At 49.2% G+C, this 23797-nt stretch overlaps 1 protein-coding gene across 3 annotated transcripts in view; it reads right to left on the bottom strand.

The window, feature by feature from the left end:
* The window catches only part of KDM5B (lysine demethylase 5B), a 1291824-nt gene that overhangs the window by 336784 nt on the left and 931243 nt on the right, over nt 1-23797 (bottom strand). For all 3 annotated transcript variants that reach the window (XM_069633695.1, XM_069633694.1, XM_069633693.1), the window contains one exon: nt 5935-6290. In XM_069633695.1, coding sequence (XP_069489796.1) covers nt 5935-6290 — 356 coding nt within the window. The remainder of the gene's footprint in view (nt 1-5934; nt 6291-23797) is intronic.

The raw sequence follows: 23797 nt of genomic DNA, 5'->3' as shown, positions 1-23797 counted from the left end.
ACTGATTGTAGCCCCAGGGTGGAGAGGAGACCCTCCTTAAGCAAATGGGTTCCTGCAAACCGATTGTCCGAAAGCGGCATCGGATCTAGAGCCGGCATCCAAACAGTAATGCTTGCAGAAAGCAGAGGGAGAAGCCCAAGTTGCCGCCCTGCTTATGACTTGCCAAGGGACATGGCGTTGGAATGCGATGGCCGTTGCCTTGGCCTTGACTGCGTGGGCATGCATGTTGGCCGGAAGCGGCTTGTGCTGACCCTCATATGCTTCTTTGAAGGCAGAGACCATCCAGCGGGATATGCAAGCCTTCGAGGCCCGACAGCCTGGCCTTGAGCCGCCAAACGTGACGAACAGGGCGTCCGACCTGTGGAAGCCCTTGGTCCTGTCCAAGTAGAATTTTAGGGCACTCCTGACATCCAGGCATTGCAGCACACTCTGTGCTTCCTCCTTGGGATTGGGAAAAAAACGTAGAAAAGACTATTTCCTCATTCAAGTGAAATGCAGATGGAACCTTGGTCAAAAGTGCTGGGTGCGTCCGCAGGACTACCTTGTCCTTGTGAAACGTGGTATATGGTTCAGAGGCGACCAGCGCCTGAATCTCGCTGACTCTGCGAGCCGAGGTAAGACCGACTAGTAAGGCCGTCTTGGTGCCCAGCTTAATGTCCATGGGCGCCATTGGCTCGAATGGTTTGTGAGCGCCAGTGCGCCCAAGACAATATTAAGGTCCCACACAGGGTGCAGGCTCTTGACGGGCGGGTAGAGCCTAGCGAGTCCCATCAGATGTTTGACGATAGGGTTGGAGGAGGAAAAAATGCCTTCCTCTGATTTCTTGTATGCCAATGGCTGCAAGGTTAGTACGGCAGGTGTCGACCTGTACTCCCGAATGAGCGAGGTGCCCTGAAAAAGAGCATGTCATCCAAATTGCAGGCCAAGGGGTCAATTACCTTGGAGTCTGCCCAGTGGCAGAACCTGGTCCATTTGCTCTTGTACTGGGCCCTAGTGGCTTTGCTCCTGGCTCCCTGTATGATCTCCAGATTGGCCCGTGAGAGGCTAAGGTGCTGAAGCGTTACCTGCTCAGGTACCATGCTGTGAGAGCTAGTTTCCCTGGCGCGGGGTGGATGATTCTGCCCCCCCTGCTGTGCCAGAAGATGTGCTGGGCCCGTCGGAAGGTGTATGGGTGGCACCTCTGAGAGGCCGAGGAGCTCCGAAAACCATGGCCTGGCTGGCCACCATGGGGTTATCAGAATGATGAAGAGTCGGTGGGACTCCTTGATCTTGCAAATTACCCTGTGGATCAGAGGAGTGGGTGGAAAGGCGTAGGCTTTCATGCCAGTCTACTGGAGGTGAAATGCATCGCCCAGAGAGCTGGGGTCCTGACGCTGCCAGGATGCAAACTGGGGACACTTCTTGTTGTGCCAAGTGGCAAAGAGATCCACTTGGGGATGACCCCACCTGTTGAAGATCTCCTGAACAACGAAGTTGTTTAGCTGCCACTCATAATTGTCTGCTTACAGCCTGCTGAGCCTGTCCACCTCTAGGTTGGATTCCCCTGGGAGGTGGACTGCCGAGAGGTAAATGTCGTTTTCCAGGGCCCATTCCCACTTGCAGATCGCCAGTCTGCACAGAGGAGGGGGGGGGGATCTGGTGCCTCCATGCTTGTTGACGTACCACCTGCTGGTCGAGTTGTCTGTCTGGATGAGGACAACCTTGACCCTGAGAAGTGGTAGGAATGCTCTGAGCGCTAGCCAGATGGCGTTCAGCTCCAAACAATTGATGTGGTATTCCTGCTCCTGTCAAGTCCAGTGCCGTGTACCGATAGATTGTCCAGGGTGGCTCCCCAGCACTCGAGCGCGGAGTCTGTGGTGATGACGGCCTATGGAGAGGGCGGCCGAAAGGGCATGCCCGTCCGTACGTTGCAGTCCATGGACCACAAGGTTAGGTCTGGGTGGAGAAATTGAGGAACTTAGATCTCGGATTGCGAGCCCCGCTCCCGATTCCACGAGGCAGCGAAGTGCAGCTGAATCCTTCTCATCCTTAGTCTTGTGTGCGGCACGGCTAACAGGACCGCCACCAGTATACCCAGGAGCAATTGGTACCACCATGCTGAGGTCACTTCTCTGCTGAGGAAGTGGGCGGTGGCCCTCTTGATGGCTGAGATTTTGTCCTCAGATAGGAAGACCCTCTCGGAGCACATGTCCCAAATTAGTCTCAGGAATGTCAGTCTGCGTAGGCTGCAGCTGTGACTTGAGGTCAAGCGAGAAGCCCAGATCGTGCAGTGTGTTCATAAGGGCATGGGAAGAGTGGTGAACCGCTTCGGGAAATGTAGCCCTGACGAGCCAGTCATCGAGGTATGGGTAGATGTGGAGGCCCTGCGCTCTGAGGAGGGCCGCCACTGCAAGACCATGGGGGCCGAGTTGTCGCCAAATGGAAGGACTTTGTATTGAAAATGGTAGCCCATGATCCTGAACCGTAGGAAAGAACGATGGGGCTGCCAAATCGGGACATGTAGGTACTTGTCCTTCAGGTCCAATGTCTCCGCTATAAAAGCTGGAGTAACCATCTTGAACTTATACAGGGGTAGGGAGAGGTTGAGGGTGGAAAGGTCCAGCACAACTCTCAGGCCTGCCTGGTTCTTCTGAATGGCGAAAATCCTAGAGTAAAAGCCAAAGCCTCGCTGGGAGGCTGGAACATCCTCCACTGCTTGGCCCTCTACGAGCGAGTGGATCTCCGCCTAAAGAGTTGCTGTCCCAACCTGTGGGAGCGGAGGGGATGAGGGAGGAGAGGCTGGGTTAGGAAGACAGTACCCCCTTGAATACTACAGAGAGGATCCAGGGGTCGGCGAAATTCTGGCACCAGAATTGTGCATGGAGAGCAAGCCTGCCCCCCACCGGAGACACGTGGACCACTGGAGACACGTGGACCACTGGAGACACGTGGACCTGAAGGGGCGTGTCATGCCTTCTTTCCCTCGGAGGCCGACGCTGAGGAGGGGGACTGGAAAAAGTCCTACCCCCACCCCCTTTGTGGTTTGCACCGGTTCTGAGACGGCGAGCAGTCCGGCTGCCTGGATCTGTGTTCCTGGAAGCTGTGAAACCCTCCATGTACGACCCTTTTCCGAGCGCTGCTGAGATTGGGTGTACGATTTGGGAGTGGTCTTTGTAAGAATGGACAGAATTTGCCGTTTGTGAGCTGTTCCTTTTTGTCAAGCTCTTCGTCCATAGAGGAGTGAAGAGGTCTCCCCCAGCAGCCCCCCCGAACACTAGATCTAGGATGCACTCCTGGACGTCCGGGTTGAATTTCGTTGCCCGGAGCCAGGCTGTTCTCATGTACGTGGCAATGCAGATGGCACAGCCTGAGGTATCGATATGAGCCACTGTGGATTCCATGAGGTCCTGCGCCACGAGCTTGGCTTCGGCTAGCCCCCGCCTTAAAGCAGGATTGGTACTGGGTGGGGAGTTCCAGGAGAAAGTCAATTTCTCACCATAACCTCTGGTTGGTGGCAGACAGCATGACATCTGCGTTGGCCTAGCAAAGATGTAAGGATGCGTTGGAATAGATTTTCTTGCCGTACGCCTCCAAGATCATCTCCTTTCCTAGCAGCGCCGCAGAGGCAGCAGCGGACAACTGAGGCTTGGAGTATAGTGATGCCGCAGTGATCACCGAGGAGTGTGGCTGAGGATGGGTCGAGAGCAAGAGTGTATCCCCCTCCATCTGCCTGTACTTGGCGTCCAGGTGTCGATTGACTGGGTGGGCCGAGTGGGGCTTGAGCCAACCCTTCCTGGCCAGGGAGACTACATCGGTTTGCAATGGAATCCCCTTGTTGGCAGAGGGGCATTGCCTGAGGACTTCTGCCAGAACCCCTTTGTCGGCAAGTTCGACCTCGGTTTGGGGAGGCCAAGGTACTCCGCCAGGCCAGCAAGACGTTCGTGGAAGTCCCTGGCTGAGGATGGCATGTCCGGGTACTACTCATCGTCCATATCCTGTGGATCTGGAGGATCCTGTGGAGGAGGAGTAGATGGCATCGGAGGCTGGGGTACAGGGACCGCAACCTGAGGCGGTTGCTGCAGAGTTGGCTGTGGAGCCGGAGGAGGTGGATGCACCGGGCCCTGGGGGAGGCATCTGTGGTGCCGGTAGCATGGCAGGGAGGACTTCCCTGACGGCGTCTTTGATGATAACCCCCATCTGAGGAGACCTCATGAGGCCGAGGAACTTCTCGAAGAGCGCCTCCTCACTCGCCAAAGAGGTGGCAGGGGGTACCGACAGGGTAGCGGTGGGCTGCTGGAGCTGCTGCATACCCTGCCCATATGGACGCAAAGGAAAGCTGCCCTGCGCAAATGAAAGTTAGACTGTAGGCCATGTACCTGGTTGAGGCCAGTCCCACCTTGACACTCGTTCTTTGCCGAATTCCTGGAATGGCATCGGATGGGTGCCTCTTTCTGGTGCGGCAGCTATTTTGTCGAGCTGCCTGCCACGTGCCTGCGACGTGTTGCTCAGCCCACTGGGCTCGGCCAAGACTCTTGCGTGGCCTCGTCCCGGTAGGTGTGACACCCTAGACCCAAGGCTGTTAGAGCTGTGTTTAGGCGCCCCCCTCAGACGCATTGCCGGTATTACAGTGTAGCCCCTCAGCCAATGTGCTGCTAAAAGGGCGGAACCCCTCGGGTGTAGACCCGGTACATGAACCTTCCGGTCCCTTGACACTGCGCCCGGGAGGATCCGAGTTGCAGCAGCCTCGTTGCACGTGCCGGTAGAAGGATCTGGCCAGTCCCTACCGTGCAGGAAAGTCCCTGGGAAGGAGTCTCCCTTGAGGGGTGCGCTGGAAATTATCGGCCCTACCTTAGGCCTGGTTCGATGCTTCACGAAGTTCTTGAGATCCTATGGAGGCGACTGCTGGAAGAGCTTCCTTCACCTGGCTAGTCTGTTCTTCAGCGCCATCGACGACAGCGAGTCACACGCCAAACATGATTGCCAACCGTGGTCTAGGCCAAGGCAACGTAGGCAGAAGGATGGGGGTCTGAAGTTGGGAAGAGCCCGTTGCAGGATGGACACCTGCTGAACCCTGTGGAAGTCGACATGCGCCGGGTAGGAGCGTGACGCCTGAGGACAGAGAACCTGAATGACAGATCAAACAAAAAAGACAAAGAAGTATCAGCACGTGGAATTATATGGCCAAAGCCAAACCCAGGAGCGCTGGTGAATTCAGCCCGTTCCAGTCGACGTGGAAAAGGGGACTGAGGTGTGGTGCCGGAGGGCGGAGTCAGGGCAGCGCATGCTCCTTGGGCTGCACCCCAGCGTGCCTCTAAATTTAAAGGGGAAGACGGTTTTTTTCTGGTGAAAAAGGTTCAGTCTCCTGTCCCTTGGAAGGAACGCACAAACAGTATGTAAGAAGGGGGACGGGACGTAAGAGTAAAATTTGTGTGTACAGGAAGTGTGTAAATGTATGCATTCTCAGTGAAAAAAATAAATAAAATATATAGAAACAGGCCACCCCCACTCTCCCTACTGTACAGGCCATAGCGAAGTGTAGGCTGAAGTAGCAACATTCGCCTGAAGTGTAGACTGTCAAAGCACCCATTTGTTGAAACGCCATCGAAAAAGCTGCCGCTGAACATATGCAAAATCAAATTCACAATGGAAAAAAGGCTGAAAGCCCCGAACCCTGCAGTATACAATCGCCCACAATGGTGTAGAACAAAACAATCTGAGGGACCACGAATACAGTACACACTAGAGATTAGTATTACAAAACACACAGTTGACGACTTTTCCGAACTTCGAAAAAAAGGCATGCAATACTCTGCACCCACCACTAAATGTTGGCCTATGCAAAGCATGTGATGCTGAGCAGATCCACAATCCTCCAAAATATATAGACTAATGTTACAACCAGCCAAACAACCATTAAGGAAACTAAATGTTTATGCTTGATAGCACGTAATTTACCTGGTCTTTAGAAGGCTTCTTGCCTTGTCATCCCAATGCTCAGAAACAGTCAGCAGTTCCTGTAATCTTGCCATTGCTTTCTCAACAGTCATATGAGGAGCCAAACCAACTCCTAAATCTATGAGCCTTCTCATGTCATCCAGTGTCAGGTTGTTGGGATTGCTGCAAGAATGCTTTACATCTTCTAGCCACCGAGCCTGCTCCAGCCTTTGACGAAGCTCACCAAGCTGTGGTAGCTCAATATCAAATTCAAAGCTTACATCCAATAAGTCCTGCAGCTCAGAGGCACTGGGCATCTCCTCAGTGAGGAGTCTTTGGCTTTGTTGTAGGAAGTCTTCAACACGGGAGAGATGATCCTGAAATGAAAGGCAATATATAAAGTTAACAGATGAACTGTACATACATTGGAACAAATACAATTTTGAAAGGAAACAAGTGGCCAATCTCATTCTTATTTGGTTCATAGAAACCGGTTACCCGAACATGCTCTAAGGGTATAAATCTACCACAAAGGGAATATGCTGTGAACGTGGAGAACTCTGCCATAGACCAGGACAATCATCCAGTTCCCACCCATACTTCTATATGCCATATCAGAGCTAAAATCAACATCGTTTGCGGTTTGGTTTTGGTTTCATGATACTCCTCAATCTTTGAGGTTGTCTAGGTTGAGCGACAGTCCTACAGACCAGCCAGTATGGTTGGTCAAGTATCCTTTTGCCCTCAGTCCCTTCTAGTGATGTGGGCCGAGCCGATCCCCGATCTCCATGACCCTAACAACCCTCATGCCTTCGCTCTGGTGAACGCCATCACTAACATCTACACATTCCAAAGGCCGAACGTTGGATTGGGTGACAGACCTTAACTGCTCCATCACCATTCTCCAGAATAACCCAGTAGCGTGGTCGGATCACCACCTCATCCTCTTCTCAATCCCTGGATTCTCTCCTTCTAAAAACACCTCGTCCCCCCCTACCCTCTCTAGAAATTGTCCCAACATCACCATAGACAACATCCAGCCTCTCATCAGGAATATCCTCAATGAGTCCAAGTTCATCAACCTTGACCCTACCAAACTGGTAGACCTCTACGACGATACCTTGAAATCTGCGCTTGATACTACAGCTCCCCTTAAACTCGAGAAAGCCAAACCCATTGCTCACCTCAACAAATGGTTCACCCCTAAATTAAAATGCCTTAGAAACAGCAAAAGAGCAGCAGAATCCACTTGGCAGAACTTGCTTATCAATACCAACAAAACCGCATTTATTTCAGCCGCTGCAATCTACAAAATAGCCATCCTCTCTGCAAAAAAAGAAGCCTATAATTCCAGAATCCACAACGCTAAATCCAACACCAAGGAGCTATTCAGCATCCTCAAAGAGCTTGAATCCCCAGCGCCTCCCGTACAAGATTGCATCAAAGATGCAACATGGTGTACTAAAATACAGCAAGCCCTAGCTAATAAAATAACGCTTCTCCAAAATAAGATTGAATCCAAAAAAAACAGCCTCATAAACAGCCCCCTAACCACCTCACACCTGGCAAAAAGCCCACAATCCTGCAACCCTTTCACTTTCTCGCCTGTAACACCAAAGGAAGTTGAAAGCATCATAAAAAGCTTAAACCCGTCTCACTGCCATGGAGATACCTGTTCTGCCTCCATCATTTAAGATGGAGCCAAACATCTTGCCCCTTTCATTACCACTCTGATAAACTCCTCCCTCTCGGCAACCTTGTACCCAACAACCTCAAGGAAGGGTCATGCCTCTTTTAAAGAAACCCAACCTTGACCCAAATATTCCCACTAATTATAGGCCCATCACCACCGTACCATTCCTCAAAATCTAGGCCCATCACCACTGTACCATTCCTCAAAATCTTGGACCGCGTGGCCTATTTGCAAATTCAGAAACACCTAGAGGAGAATCAACTCCTTGGCCTTAGTCAATCAGGCTTCAGACCTAGACAAGGAACCGAGATAGCCCTTCTTGATCTCAAGATCCTAATGGACGAGGCGCGGGACAAAGGCAAGCTAGCAATCCTCTTACTCCTAGACTTACCTGCGGCCTTCGACCTCGTTGACCACCAAATTCTCATCAAATACCTTATCACAGCTGCAGCTTTCTCCTCCAATGCGTCCGCCTGGGTCAAATCCTTCCTTTACAACCGAACCACCAGAGTTCTCACCATCAGCCTCGGCAGACCCAATACCCATACTCTTGAGTCCCTCAAGTGTCACCCACCCTATACATTGTTTTTACTAAATTACTATTCAACCGCCTGGACAACTTGGGTGTCATCTATACCAACTATGCAGATGACACCCAAGTCCTCATCCCGCTCACTGGCCACTATGATCAAGACGCAAAACTATTGAACGACATATACTTCGAAATCCAAGCTTGCATGGCCACCAATAGTCTTTAATTTTTTTTTCTTTTATTATTTTTTTATTTGAATTCCGCTGAGAAAACAACTTTTTCAAAACATTTTATCATTACACAATTAGTGATTTCACAAGAAGGAATGAGAGAAGAAAATAAAAAATATTTAAAAAAAACAAAAAAAATCACAAAATCAAAAACAAAAAGCCTCGAATAAGAAGATTAATTATTTACATAAAAGTAATTTAAACGGGTAAAACAGAAGAACCCAATAAAAGGAGAGGATCAAGAACACTGATTAACCAATAGTAGATAACCGATTGTGAAACAACCTCCATTTAAAACACAATTAAACAAAATACATCGAGAACAGGAACATCACACAAATATGTTTCATCTGATTCTCTAATCAACCCGTGTCTTTGATCGCACTTAAATTCAAAGCATTGAGAAAATTAAAAGGTGGCTATTCGAATGCTCATGATTGTTGTCTCCAAAATAGTAAGCCATCGGTTTTCAGGAGACATTGAACCAAAATAAGTTGAGTGCTTTTTGAAAAATCTTACTCTTAAATTTACGAGAGCTGGACATTCCACAATGATGTGTTTCAAAGTTTCCTTTGTGTCTGAGTTGCAACAGAACCTACACTGGTTGTCTTTTGGATCGATGAGATTTCTTCTAACAAGAATATCATGTGTTGGGTACAAATTGAATCGTAAACGCTGCATTACAGATCTGAACTGAGAAGGCGCTCTGCACAAGTATGGTTCCACAATATTACGTTTTTAAAAAAATCAAAACCATGTGCTTTAAAGTCCCTATATGTTAGGCATTGGGCTCTAGTCTCTATCCAATCTGTATCATAGATCTTGGCCTTTGCTCGATCCGGGTTGGTCACCAGTCTCGATCGTCACATCGGCCTTCGCCAACACTCCAAATATGCATGAGGACCAAGTACGAACAAACATATGTGGAGACGTTAGCATATAGCCAGCCAAGCATGCTAGAAGGGTATAATTTGATAGTACATTAGGCATTTACGAAAGAGCGCACATAGACGCCATTTGTAGATGGATACTAATGAGGAAAGGCCTAATTCATCACGCAGCCACGGCCTAGGAATACATGCCGGAAGGTGAAGCACATTTCTCCAATATTTTGCCTCCAATTTGTTCAAAAATGAAGTCAAAATAATGTTTTTGGTCTCTAATACATAGAGAATTGTTGGAATCACCTTTTGACGCCAGTATGTCACAGCAGGACAAATGGAAAATATGCCATATTTATATAATATAAGCCGTGTCTGCGAGATGACTAAATTAAGTTTGAGTGATAATGTTTAGATGGGAATCAATATGACACGAACCATCAAATAGTACGCCCAGATAGATACACGTTGGAACAAGCTCACTCACGTTTTTGACCTTCCAGTGCATTTTTGCTCTATGATTTAACTTTGGTGCAAAAAACACAATTGTGTTTGTTAAATTGATGATCAACTTCTTCGTATCCAAATAGGAGCTTAAAGTTGAAAATAGAAGCTGTAAACCTATAGGGGTTTTAGAAATTAAAACTAGATCAGCATACCACAATGCTTTCCCAGCCATACCTTTAATCTTTGGCAAATCCGAACAAACTTGAGCGAAAGCATGCATCACATCATGTATGAAAAAATTGAAGAGGGGTGAAGCAAGGATGCATCCCTGCTTCAACCCTCTGTGTGTTGCAATTTCCGCAGACATCAATCCCATTATAGATACCTGAAAAAGGTGAAGCGACACCACGACAAGTGGGTAAGTTATTTTATTCAAGGAGCTCCTCGGAGCCCTCATACAACGCTGGGCTCAATCTTTATCAAACTCTAACCGCCTCCTGTGGTCACGCGGCTCTCGCTCTAAACAATGAACAGAGTGCGCGTGACCGCAGCGAGGCAACAAGTAAATCTCTACAATACCTTTATTAAGGTTAGGCTATCTGAATGCAAGGCATAAATAATGTCACACAAGGCGGCTGGGCACTTTGCATTCAGCAATTTCGACATGAGCTTAACTCTTGAAACTGAGTCGAAAGCTGAGTGCAAGTCAACGAAAGCAAAGTAGAGAGGCTGTTTAGATGTTTGTGCCTGTGCTTTCAAAGCATTCAACGTGAGAAGATTAACTGCTGTGTTAGGTCCCGCGACAAAACCAGTGTGATTGGGATCACGTTCACATGAGCGTGTCCATTGAACAAAATCTCTCAAAACTACCCTTGAGAAGATTTTCCCCCGGAGCATCAAGTAGGGCGATATGGTGATAGTTTGTTTGTAGGCCACTATCACCCTTTTTAAATATTGGCACAATCAGAGAGGACCGCCATGAATTTGGTAGATTTCTAGAGTGTGATATTTGTTGAAAGATTGTTGAGAATACAAGCCCACTTTTTTGGATTCTCCTTAAAGTTGGACAGGCCATCCGGTCCGACTGCACGAGAGCCTGAGGATTTATATACAAGTTCCTCAATTAAATACTCAGAGCACTCAAGATCCCACTTTGTCATCAATTGTGTCTGGTACTTATATACAGCGAAATTGTCATCTGCGTATAATTGAGCAAAGTGTGCGAGCCATTGGGCTTCTGAAACACCATTCAGTTGTACACTTGCTTGTGTTTGGTCTGATGTACTACCAAGTAATGCCCAAATCTGCGCCGCATTTGTGTTGGGAATTGCACTCATGAAAGCCTCGTCAGATTGAAATAAGGTGGCTTTTCTTGCACGCGACCAGTTACGATATCTACATTTAATGGTCTGTCTAACAGCAATGCGTTGATTTAGAGGAAGGTTTGAGGCTGCTCTCAGATCTTTTCTATAAGCTTATTTTGTTTGATAAAGAAAATCAAACCTGTGATTATGATTCGGCCGGAGCATACCTTTAGCAGAATAGATTTTTTTGAAGGCAGATAAGACCTCCACATATGACTCATGACTAGACTCATGATCTTTATTCAGGATGACCTTGTTTAGAGCAAGGAGGGAATTCCCAGTCCATCTAAAGTGGGACTTTGCATTATTGACTACTAACATTTGATTATAGCACTGTCGTTTATTTCCCTCAAGGGCACAATCCCAACGCCAATGCAAGGACAGAAGATTGTGATCACTGGCTGTTTGCGGAACAATTTTGAATTTTGTTGTATTGTGAAAGAATCAGATAAATGAACAAGTTACTTCTTACCTTGTAACGTTCTTTCGACGGGATGTTCCTCCGACGTATTCCTCATCTTAGATATCTCCTTCCAGCTCTGCTGGCCTCGGAAAATTTTTTCTCCAGAGGGCGCTGCGCGTCGACGTCCTCCGAGTCGATGTCCCTCGACAGCCGCCGTATCGACGTTCGACGTCATCCTGCCTATAAAGGCCGCGCGCAGCGTCCGTTGCTCAGTTCCGTTTTGTAGCCCACAGTATTACTGTCTGGACTAGACTAATCACCCTGAAGGAGCGTAAGCTGCAACAACAAGGGAAGTAGAACTGCGGGGATGGATGGGAGGGTCGATGAGGAATACGTCGGAGGAACATCCCGTCGAAAGAACGTTACAAGGTAAGAAGTAACTTGTTCTTCGAAGGGATTGTGTCCTCCGACGTATTCCTCATCTTAGATAGGCTCCCATAGCAGTATTCTATATTCGGAGGAGGGAGTACTGACTTCACGCTGTCTTCTATTGATGAATAGAATGCAGTACAGCCCTTCCAAACCTAGTCTCTTGACTGGAGGAGGAATCCAGATTGTAAAAACGTGTAAAGGTATGGACAGACGACCATGTAGCGGCCGCACATATGTCTTTAACCGGCACGCCTCTTTTGAGGGCCGATGAAGCTGCAATACCTCTGGTCGAATGAGGCCTAAGGTTTTGAGGGGGCTCTTTCCCTGCCAGTTTATAACATTCCAGAATGGCTAGAATGATCCATCTGGAAATGGTCTGCTTAGTTATTAGTAACCCCAGCTTGTGACCTGTGTAACCTACAAACAGCTGGTCTGCCTGTCTTATCCTGGCTAGTCTACTAATGTAAAAACTTAAAACCCTCCTAGGGTCTAGTCTGTGTAACCTCTCTTCCTCTTTCCCCGGGTGAGGAGGAGGATAGAAAGATGGTAGGGTAATCTTCTGAGTGATATGGAATTCAGAAACCACCTTTGGGAGGAAATTAGGCTTCACTTGCAGGACAACTTTGTCTTTGTGAAAGATTGTATGAGGGGGGTTTACAAGAAAGAGCTTGTAATTCGCTCACCCTTCTAGCAGATGTAAGTGCTATTAATAAAACAGTTTTAAGGGTAAGGAATTTTAACGAACAAGAATGGAGAGGTTCGAAAGGTGTGCCCATCAGGAAAGTTAGTACTAAGTTTAAATCCCATAGGGGAACTTGGAATGGTCTTGGGGGATAAACATTGGTTAACCCCTTTAGAAACTGTATTACCAAGGGTAATTTGAAATAGGATGGTTCTTCCGCAGTACGCTTAAAGATGGATAGCGCTGCGAGATAGCCCTTAATGGTGCCAATTTGAAGGCCTGAATTTGCCAAATATAGTAGGAAGGACAAAACCATTGGTGTACCACATGAAAATGGGTCGATATTCTGTTCTCTACACCAGCTGCAAAATCTGTTCCAACGGCAGCGGTATAAAGACTTTGTTGCTGGCCTCCTTGCCGAAAGCAACACCTCCATATCATCATCAGGGAGGTCCCAATCCTTGTACCTCAGCCGTTCAGAAGCCAAGCGTGAAGGTTGAGGGTTTTGATGTCTGGATGGAGAACCTGACCTCCCTTCTGTGAGAGTAGGTTCTCTCTGAGTGGAAGTCGAATTGGAGGGCAGATGGACAAGTCTAGAAGGTCCGGGTACCACGTTCTCCTGGCCCAATCCGGGGCAATTAGGATCATGGTTCGCCGGAATCTTCTCAACCTCCTGATCATTTGAGGAATGACAGGGACCGGCGGGAATGCGTACAGAAGCGGAAACTTCCAGTCCACTATGAACGCGTCTCCCAGAGATCCTCTCGGAGGAAATTCCCTTGAGCAGAACAGGTCGCATTTCCTGTTTAGGCTGGTGGTGAACAGATCTACCTGAGGGGTTCCCCAAAGGGCGAAGATCTCTTGAAGGACTTCCTGAGCTAGCTCCCACTCGTGGGAGACTCTGTTCTGCCTGCTCAGAGCGTCCGCTGTCAAGTTCTTCTCTCCGGCTAGGTGAACTGCCGATAGAGAGATTCCTTCTTGGATTGCCCAAAACCAGAGCTGCATCGCCTCTCTGCACAGGGGTAGTGATCCTACGCCTCCTCTTTTGTTGATGCATGGCCACCGTGTTGTCCGTCATTATCAGGACGTTCTTCCCTTGTACAGCTGGCAGGAAAGCCTTCAGCGCAAGTCTGATGGCTCTCAGCTCTAACAGGTTGATGTGTAGTCTGGACTCCGATGGAGACCAACGACCGCTGATGGTCAAGTCGTTGGCGTGGGCTCCCCACCCCGTGAGTGAGGCATCCGTGACTACTGTTATCTCCGGCCAGGGTTGCCAAAACTGTTCTCCTTTCAGAATGTTCTCCTGACAGGCCCACCACTGAAGGTCTCGAGCCACCCTGCCGGGAACCTGAAGAAGATCTGTCATTCTCCGTGAGAATTGTGACCACCGAGTCCTCAGTGCCCACTGGAGGGATCTCATTCTCAGGCGAGCCTCTGGCACAAGGAAAATGCAGGATGCCATGAGGCCTAGCAACCTCAAAAAGTCGAAGGCTGGGAGACGTTGGGCATGCTGGAACTTGGTAACCATCTGTAGAATATCTTGAGCCCCCACCTCTGGTGGCGAGGCTTTTCCCAGGGAAGTATCCAGGATCGCTCCTATGAACTGGAGTCTCTGCGATGGTATCATTTGTGACTTCTTTAAATTGAGGGAGAAGCCCAGTCTGTGAAGGAAGTGGCACACGTGATTTAGCTGGATCTGAGCTTGTTCTGGAGAAACAGCCCTGATCAGCCAATCGTCCAGGTAGGGGTAGACGTGAATCCCTTCCCTCCTTAGACTTGCAGCCACTACCGACATTAACTTGGTGAAGACCCTCGGGGCGGAGGTCAGCCCAAATGGCAGCACTCGAAATTGATAGTGAGAGTTGCCAATTGTGAACCTCAGGTATTTCCTGTGTTTGAGATGGATAGGCACATGGAAATAAGCGTCCTGAAGGTCCAGAGATACCAACCAGTCCTGGAACTGAAGGGCCTATAGGATCTGAGAAAGTGTGACCATCTTGAATTTGTCTTTTCTGAGGAATTTGTTCAATTCTCGCAAGTCCAAGATGGGTCTCAGTCCTCCGATTTTTCCGAATTAGAAAGTAAGGGGAGTACCAGCCCTTGTTCCTCTCCGCTACAGGTACCGGTTCTATGGCACCTTTCTCTAGCAGGTCCAAAATTTCCTGCAAGAGGAGCGGATCTGGAGCTTTCTGAGAGCTGATCCCCGGTGGATGACTCTGAGGTATACGTAGGAAAGGCAGGCAGTAACCTTGGGCGACTGTTTCCAATGACCAAGCATCTGACGTGATAGCCTGCCATACCGTCAGATGTTGAGTCAACCTGCCTCCTACAGGTGTCCTGTGAGGGGAGTCCTCAGAGTGGTTTTGGGGCGGCTGATGCAGATGCCGATGGTAAAGAGGCACCTGCTGTTGCTGCGGCTTTAGAATATCTACCCCGTCCACCTCGGGTAGTTCTTCTTTGACCCCTTTGAGCCGGTCGTCCTCTACCTCTTCCGAATGCGGAGTAGAAGCGAAAGGACTTGCCCCTCGCAGAGGTTCCTGTGGGACGAAAAGGAGTCTGACGGATTACAGCTCCTAGGGATTTTGCTGCAGCTTTTGAAGTTTGCAGTTTCTCTAAACTGTCATCCGCCTTTTTCCCGAACAAAGAAGAGCCATCGAATGGCATTTTCAAGAGCCTGGCTTGCACATCTGGGGCAAAATCCGACTTTCTCAACCAAGCGAATCTCCTGGTTGATGTACTTGCCGCCATTGCTCTGCTGATACTGTCAGCCGAATCAATGCCCGTCTGGAGGGATTCGCACATAGCGTCTTTACCGTCCTGTATAATATTCAGGAACGCATCCCTTTCTTCTCCCTCCGGGATGCAGTCAGCCGCTGTAGAAGCACACTCCCAAAGTGTATGGCTGAACCTAGCAAGGGTGCAAGTAGCATTAACAGACTTTAACACCATGCTACATGCTGAAAAGACTTTCTTTGCCATAGCATCATATTTTTTATCGTCCCTGTCCTGTGGGACTGTAGGATAAGCCGTCTTGACATCGGTAGAGGATGCTGCTTGTACCACCAGACTTTCTGGGGATGGGTGTTTAGACAAAAACTCTGGGTCTGTGGAAGATACCCTGTACTTTGTAGACAGTTTTTTATTTACTGCTGGTATTACATCTGGGGTTTCCCAGTTTGTCATGATCTTTCTCTGAAGAGCTTTATGAAAGGGCACCACAGGATCCTCTTGTGGGCCTTTGTCAAGAATATCCGTGAGGTCATCTTGTTGGAAAGATTGTGAAGGTGCAGACCACCCCATGAACTCTGTAATCCTGGCCATTAAGGCTCTGTAGGGGGTTTCAGCATGCTCCCCCGGGTCTGGCTTAGCAAACTCCACCTCAGGGGAAGTGTTTAACCCACTTGCCTCATGTAAAGAATCATGAAGATCCTTTAATCTGCGCTCTTCAGAGGAGAATTCCTCTCTAACTGGGGTTACAGGTCCCTGTAACTCAAATGTGTCTTCCTGTTCAGACAAATCACCCTCTTCTAAAATTGAGGATATAGTTCTCAATTGTTCTGAACTCATAAAGGGAGTAAATCCCATTTCCAAGGCAGAGGGTGCCGAACTTGTCATTATTGGCCTCGAAAGCGTCGATGCCGACGTCGAAGGCTTCGAGCGTGGCGTCGAAAACAGAGGTGGAGGCCTCGAGGACCTCGACAGAATTGGAATTCTACTCGACAATATCGAAGCCATCGACGTCGAGGGCCTGGGGATAGTCACTGGATGTGTGGTAACCGTGACTTTTCTTGGCGTCGACGCCGGTGTCGAGGCCGGCGTCGAGTCGACAGACCCGTGTGTCGAAGGTCCCCTCGACAACGGCGCCGAAGACCTCGACGGGACCTTCGTCGACGGCGTCGACGGAACCTTCGAGGAAGGTTTGGAGGTCATAGTCCTGCTCGAGGGTTCGAAACGCGCTCGAAAGGTTTTTCGCCGGGTACTGCGACTCGCGGCGTTTTGGACCTTCAGGTCTTTCGACCAGAGCATCGCTCTCGGCAGTCTTCGAGGGGGTCAAGGCCGCTTTCTCGAAGACGCTCATCATATTCTTTCGGAATTCCTCCCATTCAGCCCGGGAACTATGTTTCGTGAGGCAAGGGATTCTTTTTGGCGAAACAGAGGAAGAGGAAGACGGAGAAGGGGATCTTCGACGTCTCCTCTTCGAGTGCTTCGATCTCGAGGAGTGATGAGACCCACTCCGAGACCTGGAGCGCGAATGGTGACGAGGAGACGAATGTCTCGACTTCGTCGACGAAGAAGAAGCTTTAAAAGTCTTACCTTTCTCCAGCTTCCCCCTACGCTCCTTCAGGGCCTTAGCTGTCATGGACATACAGTCCTCGCATTCCGAACAATGGTGTTCAGCTCCCAAGCACCACAGACAGATTCTGTGAGGATCGGTCAACGACATCTTTTTCCCACAATCTCGACATTTTTTGAAGCCGGATCGAGGAGTTGTCGGTTCCGACGAGGAAGCCATCGAGTACGGATCGAATAACTCGAGGTAAATAGGATTAATCTGACTAAGAACTGAGCAACGGTATTCCGAGGCACTGAGTAAGCGCGGGAAAACGGAACTGTAGCAACGGACGCTGCGCGCGGCCTTTATAGGCAGGATGACGTCGAACGTCGATACGGCGGCTGTCGAGGGACATCGACTCGGAGGACGTCGACGCGCAGCGCCCTCTAGAGAAAAAATTTTCCGAGGCCAGCAGAGCTGGAAGGAGATATCTAAGATGAGGAATACGTTGGAGGACACAATCCCTTCGAAATACATAATCTATAGTGGATTTTGACGTGCCCCTTTGCCAAGTGTGCTGTGTGGGGATGTCCCCCATCACGGCACCATTTGCCATATGGAAATTACGATCTGCAACAAATTTAGACCACCTAAGCATTTGTTTATGCAGTGATTTGTTCACCCTTAGGCAATCCAAGTTAAGATCACCCGCCAGAATTATACATAGATTTTGTTGCTTGTGATGCTAGTTCTACAGCAAAAGACAGATCTTTGTAAAACACATCTGATATACCAACTGTATTACGATATAGGTTTATCACTCCTATAGATTGATCAGAATTGAATATCAACCATTTGTATAAATTTGTTCGGGAGAGCCATTCGGTCATAGTCAATCCTCGGCTGCTTTTAACCACTACCATCAGCCGTGATGTAGGTCTCCCTCTTTCGGCAGCAATTGCTGGTTAAAGTAGGACATCATGGTCATCCCAAACAGGGGCCACCAACAACCAGGTTTTCTGGAGTACCACTATGTCAAATTGATTTATAAAATGATTTACGCTGGGGGGCGTGGCTGAGCGACACGCCATGCGGACGTGCCTGCTGTGAGCTCTGTATGCAGGTGCCAGAATTTTCGTTTTATATATGCCCTAACCGTAATTTTTGGCTGATTCTTGCCCCACGATCATACGACCCAACGCGGCACCCTTGGAGAGAGAGCTGAGAAACCTGACAGCCGTGGGAGCCGGCATTTCTATCTGAGATCCTCCTGGGGACGAGCGGCGAAAATGGCGCCAACCGAGAGTTTCGTCCGAGAGGACTGGCACGAAAAGAGGAATTTTACAACGCTCAAGGGGATTGACTGTCTGTGGGTGGGGGAGTGAGACAGCTTGAGAGTGAACAGATCGGGAGTGATAACGCTTCAAACCTTGGCGCAGCCCCGGGACAGACAGGTTTTGGTTGAGAGACATTCTACTGAGACCTGTGCCTCGGGTAGGTGGTCCCATCCTCGGTCCAGACGGGAAGAAGCTCGCCTCCCCGCTCCCCACTCCCGATGTGGATAGCCCTCTGCCACAATTGAAGGGACAGTCAACCGGTGTTCGCCCTGGCAATGCTTAAAACAGCGGCTAAACGGAGAACACAGGGTATTCAAGCTTTTCTGACACCGCAGACAGCACTCGCGCCCTGCTCACGCACCGTTGTGGCAGAAATACACTCACCTCCGCCCTTTGGTCAAGATCTGAATATGGCTCTCTACAGAGAGGATTTCGAAGCAATGTTTAGATCCTTCAAGCAAGAAATCACAGTAGAAATCAAATCGGAAATAATCAAAACCTCCAAAGACTCTTTGGCCCGCTCGCTAGCAGACCTGACAACACACCTTACATGCCTGGAAACTAGGATTAACGAGCTGGAAAATGTGGCATGTGAACACAAACGAGGTCGAGGTGTTGACCGAAAGAGTGAGGTCCATTGAGGATCACCTGGAGGAGGTCTGGGCAAAACAAGCGGACCTTGAAAATAGGTCAAGAAGACACAATGTCCGTCTTCGGGGTGTTCCCCGGCATGTTTCTGATCAGGAGTTGCCCGACTACGTAGAGGCGCTTGTTACGCTCACCTGGTTCCCACGGGGACGCCGATCTGGACCGGCGTGGTGCCACGTAGAGCCGAGATGACTGACTGGACACCCCCACTTACTTCGTTTGTCGGCTCGTATGAATATCTTTCTGCAAAGGAGAAAGGGAATTAACCTCCCGTAATTCGAGCATTAACCCACCTTCCACTCCCGTTGTCTGTCCACTGACCACTCCCGATGTTCCTTCTTGTTCTCACCTGATGGTTTAAAAAGGTGGGCTCTCCATCCTGCATCGAGCGCAGGGGCGCGTAGACGACCAGTTACTTCACTGGCGCGGAGGAATTGGTGAGTTCCAGTATTGACTCTAGGATCCAATAGAGTGTAAAAGTTCAAATGTCTGATCTTCACTCTTTCCAATTCCTTGTAGGTTGCCGACTTAACCACCACGAAGAGTCCAAAGGGCAGTTGGTGAGAGTCAGGTAAGTCTATAGTGGTTTTCCCCTTAGGGGCCGGGGTACAGCGATGATGCAGAGTTAACTGCGCCGACCCGATATGAGGTGAGTACCCCCTGCGGTAAATCAGGTAAGTCTTTGGGGGTTGTTTGTATTGCCCTTTTGCATTCCCGTGCTCACCTGGCTTTTCTTGTCCCCTTAGATATCGGAGAGCGGTGTGGAAATGCAGAGTCTGCAATTGAGTGAGGGAAAGCTGCACTGGATGGTGAGTGCGGCGCTGCGAGGTGCGTGACGATGCGCGTGCGATGACTCCTCCTTCAAGATCGACGGCGCGATGGATCAAGAATTCAGGTAAGGTTTCAAGTTTGAACCTGTTCTTTCTTTTCGTTTCCAGGTGGTCCAGGACTGAAGCGGGCGTGGCTGAAGACTGGAAGATGCTGGAGGCACGGTGAGCGTTACGCTGCTGAATGCAGAATAACGCAAAGCACGTGTGGCTGTCCGGGCGTGGTTTAAATAGCCTAGGAAGAAGTCCCAGGTAAGTATTCTTCCACAGCCCCCACCTGAGAAAAAAGTAGTTCCTTAGGTAAAATAGTCCCTCCTAAGCCCCATTTGGCTTGTGGCTTCGTGCAGCATGGTCTGCACCAGGTGAGTATGCAGCATGGTCTGCATTAGGTAAGTTTTCTGTAATGAGCCTGGCGCCCATGGCGCCAGGACTGACTATCCTTATGAGCCTGGCGCCATAGGTGCCAGGACTGTACCCAAACAGCCCCTAACTGGGGTTTTTGGGCATGCTTCAAATGGCATGATGCCTGCTTCCGGGGTTGCTGGGCCTGGTCTGGCTTCCCGGGGGCAGGCATCATGACAGCGCTGTTTAGATCCATCTAGAATATCCCTTCATCAGCGGAACTTCTGTTAGAACTCATTGTGTCTACTCCGCCACACAACTTAAAAGAAACCTTCTCCCGGACGTCCTCACTCGTGTGCACTTTTTTCAACAGAAGGAAAAGATTATGGCGGCTGCCAGGGGCTCCTCCACAGTGCAATTCCGAGGTGCGACACTCCAGCTCTTTCAGGATCTCTCTCCATACACACTTGCCAACAGAAGACGGCTGCGCAACATAACGGCTTGGCTGAGATAAGCAGATCCGTTATCGCTGGGGATATCCCTGTAAATTACTTTGACTTCCAGAATCATCATTAAGTCATCTCATTGGAGCAGGAGGCCAGTGCCTTGATGGTGGGATCAGCCGGGTCAAACTCCACAGACTCCTGCTCTCAGGCCTCGACTGAATTAACTTTTGACCCCTCACCAAGAGATAAGCGGAGGAGGCCCCGTGGCTGGCGCCGTTTGGAACCAACTCCTCAACAGGAAGGGGGTGCCATGGAGAGCGTGGAGGATCGGATCCTTGATGAGATTTCCGCAGAGACAGAGGGGATAGCCTGGCGAATGGTTGATCCGAATGCTCAGTCGATGCGAGCTCCTGGATTTGGCGAATAGAGGGGGTTTACCCCTCACCTTCTCCTTTGGAGGCTAGCCCGGGACTCCTCCTGTGGGGGGACCCCCCCTCTTGGGCTGGAAATACTTGAGAGCTCCGTTTGGTAGTTTTGCCTCCTGGTTCGGTTTGTTGGCAAGTCTCCACATGCATTCCCGCAACGCCTGATGTTTAAGTGCGGGTAGATTAGGGCGATTAAAATTCAGTTGAATTTGCAGTTTCGGGCGCCTGTGCGGATTGCGCCCAACATGTTTATTAATTGGGGAAAATTAACTGGGGTCTTAAATAGGTCCAGATTCTTAGGATGGTTACCTACTCTAATTTGTTATTTTTATTTATCTGTGCTGTATTTCTTTGTTTTTTCATCTGTCTCCTTTCCCCTTATGGTCCTGATAAACCGGTTCCATGACCTTATTTATCATGTGTCACATATGTCCTCCCCCGCGTTATTAGAGGTGCTGGCCGATTGTTTGGTCTCCCCAAGCTGGATTATAAGCCACAAAAGATTTAATGGGTGCGACCAATTGCTCTAGCACAGGGCAAGGGGACCGGGCCGAACCAGGGATGGGCCGCCATACTTTACAAGTGTCACAATGAACATGCAAGGTTTAAATTCTCCCTTAAAACGCAGAGCGCTTTTTCATAGATTGGCTACATTGCAGGCGATGCTTCTATTTCTGCAATAGACCCACTTATGTCCTGCGGATGGACCATGTCTTAATAAACTTTACCCCACAAAATGCTTTGCTTCCTGTGGGCTCAAAAAACGAGGTGTCGCCATCCTGGTTCGCAAAGGTACTCTGTTTAGGACTCTGGAGGTGGTCCGAGACAGAGGGGAGGTTCCGGTTTGTTGTAGGGCTATTGGACGGGCGCAAAGTTACACTTCTCAATATATGGCCCAAACGTTAAACAAGATATATTTTTTGCAAAGCTATCCAAAGCCCTATTTGACCATGCGGATGGGGAAATCCTCCTGGGGGGGGAGATTTCAACATTGTTATAAATCCTCTCATAGATAAAACCTTACCCCCATCTTTGGCAGATAAGAACAACTTTCGGGCACTTACTACTTTACTGCGTGATCACTCCTTTATTGAGATCTGGCGCTATTGTCATCAAAATGAGCGGGATTACACTTTTTCGGTGGTACATGGGGGTTTCTCAAGGTTAGATAGGTTTCTTGTTACCGATTTCCCTGGTCCCACTGGTGGGGGCAGTGGAGATTCTGCCAGAGGATCTCTCTGACCAGCACCTGTGAGACTCACGTTTTCATCATTCCACGAGACCCCGCCTCGGAAGCCCCCCTGGAGGCTGAATGATTTTTTACTTGAAGACCCATTAGTCCGCACACACATGGGAAATCTTAGACTCCTACTTCCGTGAGACCAAAACGGGAGACGTGAACTTGGGGACACTCTGGGATGCAGCCAAGGTGGTTATCAGGAGTCATCTGATTGACCAGGCAGTGCAGAGAGGGAGGGCCAGGAAGGCACTGCAAACGCATTTAGAAGAGGAAGCTCGCAGGCTCAGAGATGCATAAAACAAAAGGTTCCCGATGGTCCCCGAGAGACATACAAGTAGCGAAGAGGGCGCTAGAAGCACATCACATTGGTAAGGCGGCTTACTCTATACTGCTCACCAAACAATATTTTTACTCGAAGGGGAATAAAGCGAATAAACTCCTTGCTGCCAAATTAAAAAAGCAGAACTGACAAAACAGAATAGACGCTCTGAGAGACGAGTCTGGGAAGTGTATCTATTCAGAGGAAGGCAAACTCCAAATTGTCGAGAAAATCTTTGTTGAACAAACCGCCCCCCCCACCTAGGGAATCCACAGATCTCTAAAGACTTCTTGGCTAGAGCAAATCTCCGACAAATCTCTCAAGCCTTGCGAGTCTCATTGGAAACCCTGATAACCACACAAGTGGAATTGGCCATTAAGACCCTCCCCTTGGGTAAAGCCCCAGGCCCAGATGGCTTTACCAACAAATTCTATAAAGTATTCTCGCCCAAGCTTACACCTCACGGAAATATTTAATCATTTGTGGGAAACGGGTTCGGTCACTCGTTCCATAGCAGCCTCCTCCACTACTTTAATCTTAAAACCTGGGAAGGACCCGACAGAGTGTGCCTCATACCGCCCTATAGCTCTACTTAAAACAGATGCTAAACTGTTTAGCAAAATTATAGCCCAGCGCTTAGGTGAGGTGCTCCCAGCTATCATAGACCAAGACCAGACCGGATTTATCCTTGGGCGCTCAGCACACATATCCGCAGGGCGGTAGATCTGGTTTCCCTCGCCTCCACTATCCCAGACCCTTTTATCCCTAGATGCCCATAGGGCATTTGATAGCATGGCCTGGGATTATTTGATTTTAGTGCTGAAGAGTTTTGGATTCTGCCAGAAATTTTCCAAATGAATCCTTTCAAACTTTCAGATTCCCTCAAGCCAAATTAGAATGAATTCACTTTGGTCGGCCCAAATTCCGCTGGGTAAAGGGACTAGGCAGGGGTGTGCCCTATCTCCGTTAGTTTTTGCCCTAGCTATCAAACCCTTACCCCAGCATATCCATCTTCATCCGAAGATTAAGGGCTTTACAGTCGGGAATCAATGTCGCAAAGTCGCGTTATACGCAGACGACATCCTGTTTTTTTAAAGAAGCTCGAACCACACTCCCCCCGCCCCCTCCTCATGGACCTCCTTGCTCAATTCGGGAAGATCTCAGGATTCACAATAAACATGGCCAAATCAATGGGGTTAAACTTGTCTGAGACGTCTTCGACCATGAGATCCCTGCGGAGTCTCTGCTCCCTCCAGTGGACGAACACCTCCATCAGGTATCTCGGAATTAAACCAACTCCGACCTTTGTGGGTCTGCAGAAGGCCAATGTCCCTACACTATTAAAAGAAGTCAAAGAATCCCT

The sequence above is a fragment of the Ambystoma mexicanum genome, chromosome 13 (genome assembly GCF_040938575.1).
Source record: "Ambystoma mexicanum isolate Mex_15411 chromosome 13, UKY_AmexF1_1, whole genome shotgun sequence".
NCBI lineage: Eukaryota > Metazoa > Chordata > Amphibia > Caudata > Ambystomatidae > Ambystoma > Ambystoma mexicanum.
This window is presented reverse-complemented; position numbering and strand designations above follow the sequence as displayed.